At 40.0% G+C, this 3,573-nt stretch overlaps 1 protein-coding gene across 1 annotated transcript in view; it reads left to right on the plus strand.

Annotated features, from left to right (window-relative positions):
• Positions 1 to 2,699, plus strand: part of pcdh9 (protocadherin 9) — a gene marked incomplete at its 5' end in the record, with an annotated part of 322,338 nt that extends 319,639 nt beyond the window's left edge. Inside the window, 1 exon segment of the mRNA XM_014003023.1 lies at positions 691 to 2,699. Coding sequence (XP_013858477.1) covers positions 691 to 1,061 — 371 coding nt within the window. The 3' untranslated portion in view covers positions 1,062 to 2,699.
• Positions 2,700 to 3,573: the final 874 nt, after the last annotated feature.

A 3,573-nucleotide genomic window follows, 5' to 3' on the forward strand; every position in this document is an offset into this window, starting at 1 on the left:
ATATTGGTCTGTGTGGGTGGGCTTACGATACACGCCAGTTTCCAACCGTCCTCCATCCGAAACCGAGACATCGCAATCTGTAGTTTTAGTGTTTGTCGATTTATTTTAAGCTGTATGGACTGATTAAACAAACTTTTTTTCCTTCAAATCAAGCAGTTTCACATTATCTGCAGGCAGCTTACGGCACCTCATGATCCGTAACGTCATTTATTTACAGTCTGCTGCTGCTCAGCACTCGCCTGCAAAAGTTGGGAGAAAGTCCAATTTGGGATTTCTTTATGACTGCGAGAAAAATAAAATAAAAGCACGTGTTTTATTGTGGAAACAGGTGATAAAAATCTTGAAGTCTGTATGAAATTGGAGGTAGTTTGAAGATTCAAGTTTTTATGCTTTTTAAGATCAAAAAAGGGGGGCGTCGTATTATATATGAGATCGTGTTATACATGAATAAATACGGTAATTAAAACAAATCCACTGTTCAAACTAAATACAACTAACTAAATTAAAAGAAAAAAGTCACAACAAAATAAAACTAAACTATAATGAAAAATCAAAACTATTATAACCTTAATTCTAAGTTCAAGAATCAAGTGAAAGATCATTATGAAAAGGATCTTTCTGACTGTGAAGTCCTGAAACAAACTTTAGATAATCTGAGTTTTGTTTTGTTTGTTTTTTGTCGTGTTTCAGATGGGCCCCTGGGACCCCGTGGCCTGGTGGAAGCTACAGAGATGTGCACACAGGAGTGCCTGGTCCTGGGACACTCGGACAACTGTTGGATGCCTCCCACKTTAGGAACGTACCAGCAGCCCAAGTCGCCCGTGTCCAGCTTTGGGTCTCAGCGGGAGTGGGGTCCAAAGGACAAACTCCTCAATGGACACACTCTGTCCAGAACCTGGAAGAACGAGAGCGGACGTTCGGAGCATTTTGGCGACAGGAAGCAGTTTGGGAGCGGAGAGGGACACTTCGGCGGCAGTGGCATCGCCGACATTCCTCTGGTGAGCCTGAAGTCCTGCCAGTCGGCCTCCTGCCCAGACAGCCCCAAGGACCAGCAGCTATAAGGTCCACCTGTGTGCAGTTAGGACCCCTTCTATCCAAACAGGTGGTGCATTTCACCTCAGCTCCTGATCCATTGCTTTATTTCTCGTCTCATCTCTTTTCCTCCTTATTTGATGCTTCTGCAGCGGGGTAGCCACATGCACTGTGTGGGCCAGAAAAAAGTGCTGACGCTTTTTCTTCTCCACTAAGACTTCTTACTGTTGCTCTACAGGAACACCTCTGTGTGATTTTTTTTTTCAATGTTAAATAACATTTCCTGTCCGCTTCATGTGTGAATTGGACACGTGGAGAAAGGACTTGCATAAAAAAGAAAAAAAAATTGACCAATATATTCAAATATATGTGGTGTGATTGTTATTGAGTTGTCCGGGACTATATTAATCAACACGAAGAAAATTTAATTCCATTTCAGAAAGTGTTGTTCTGATAACACTGTTTGTAGACACTTGTTTATTCCGTCATTGTCTCTGTGTTTGTAAATAAGACGTATTAATCACAATCACGTACGTGTAAAATCCACAGTGAGTAGAACAGTTCGTCGGTGGCTTGTTGTTGGGATTTCAGCTGGGAAAACATTTCTGACGCGGCGTGTCGTACAAGAAAGCATTTACCCAAATATCCAAAAGTTTTAGACTCATTTTGAAAACCAAACTCCGCCCATATTTTACTACTTGTTGCCCTGCTTTCATTATCGTTTAATTCAAGTACGCCAAAATCACAAAAGCARACATTTCTTTTTTGTTAAAAAAAAGAAAACAAAACAAAAAAAAGCTGTATCAAGGATGTCAGTGCTCAAAAGGTGCATTATAAAAACGACAGCTCCGAGGCTCTCCTCTATAAACTGATTTTGGACGTGTTTAGTACAATAAATAGCAATATATTTGTAAATGGCTAAATGTTTTATCTAAGGTTATTACTGTATAGATTTTATTCAAATTGTGATTTAACTGAGTGCAATTTCTCAGTAGTACTTGCAATTTCTTGGTATATGTATATAAATATACATATATACTGTATATGTAAYGTTTCCACAGACTATTATTTTCCATACATCAGAAAACCACGAGTTAAGACAACACTTTAATCACTGTGCCTTCATGATCTTAATTCAAAAACACTCATTTAAATGACGTGTTTCCAAATAAAATCCTGTCTAACGATCGAATGCCTTATGCATTGAGTGTCTGCCAGGGTTTCAGACAAAAAAAAGGTTGTGGATTGTGAGGACAAAAGGCCTGTACAGACTGTCGGTCAGCCGTGAATCATCGTCATTACACTGTCCAAGTAGATCGGTTTCAAAGCATGGGAGGAAAACACACACTGGAACAGCATGCTCAAAGTTCAAGCTATACAATGAACTTTATCATTTTTGTCCTATTTTTTAGTTTGTTTTTTATTTTCCAGATGGAACGGCGGGAGGAGTTAGAGTTAAGTTGTTCATAAGAACTGGATTGGGTTTGTAAAGCACTTTCATGTTTCTGTCACAATATAAAAAAAAAACCTGTTTAGTGGGATGGAGTGAAATGCTTATCGCAGTTTGTTTGTTAGTCGTGAGGGTGTTTGACATCACATAATGAAACAGTTAATCCTTGTTACTACTCTACAGGTATAAAGCTACTGCAATAAATGTTTTAAATATGTGTATGTCTAATTTCTGCAAATATGATGCTTACGCCTGGGAAAAATCCAGCACGGAGTCCTAAAATAGGTTTATTTTGAGAAGCCTCGCTTTCATGAGGCGCAGGCTTTAGTCTAATTAGAGTAAATTTCCCTCTCGTAAATTAGACGCTCCGTTCACGCTGCCTCTCTTTGCTCCGTGTAAGACACGCTTTAAAAATAAATAAATTGCGGAAGCTAAGTGGACTAAATGCAAACAGATGTGTCAAAGCAGGCGCAGCACGTTCCCACCCAATGATGAATCGTTCTTCTGGCCTGTTTAGCAACTCGTGTCCTTCCAGGAAAACAATGCCTCTTCTAAACATTACTGCCAGGGTCACTGTGGCAAACACAGAAGCTCTCACTGCAACAACAAATCCTGAGGGGGACGACTCTGGGAAGSTGACATTTCTGAAAGGAAGCTTGTGTTTAACCCTTCATGGCAAACGCACCGTACATCGTTAGCTTATACTCAAATTATATTTAGTGTGGCYGCTTATTTAGGACCCTCGCACACAAAGCGGGGTTAATCTTTTAAGATCTGAACAAAACTCACAAACAGCTCTTTTAAAATTATTATAAACTTCTATAAAACCAAAACGATGCTGAGCAGAAATTATTAAAATATCCTGCAGGATCTAAGTTTCACATTTTAAATGAATTTCACAATGCTTTTAAAGATGGCCCTTTATAAGTCTAAAGTCCTGCTCCAGGTCTAAAGTCCTGCCCCAGGTCTAAAGTCCTGCCCCAGGTCTAAAGTCCTGCCCCAGGTCTAAAGTCCTGCCCCAGGTCTAAAGTCCTGCCCCAGGTCTAAAGTCCTGCCCCAAGACAAAAGTCCTGCCCCAGGTCTAAAGTCCT

Source organism: Austrofundulus limnaeus, unplaced genomic scaffold (genome assembly GCF_001266775.1).
Source record: "Austrofundulus limnaeus strain Quisiro unplaced genomic scaffold, Austrofundulus_limnaeus-1.0 Scaffold16, whole genome shotgun sequence".
NCBI lineage: Eukaryota > Metazoa > Chordata > Actinopteri > Cyprinodontiformes > Rivulidae > Austrofundulus > Austrofundulus limnaeus.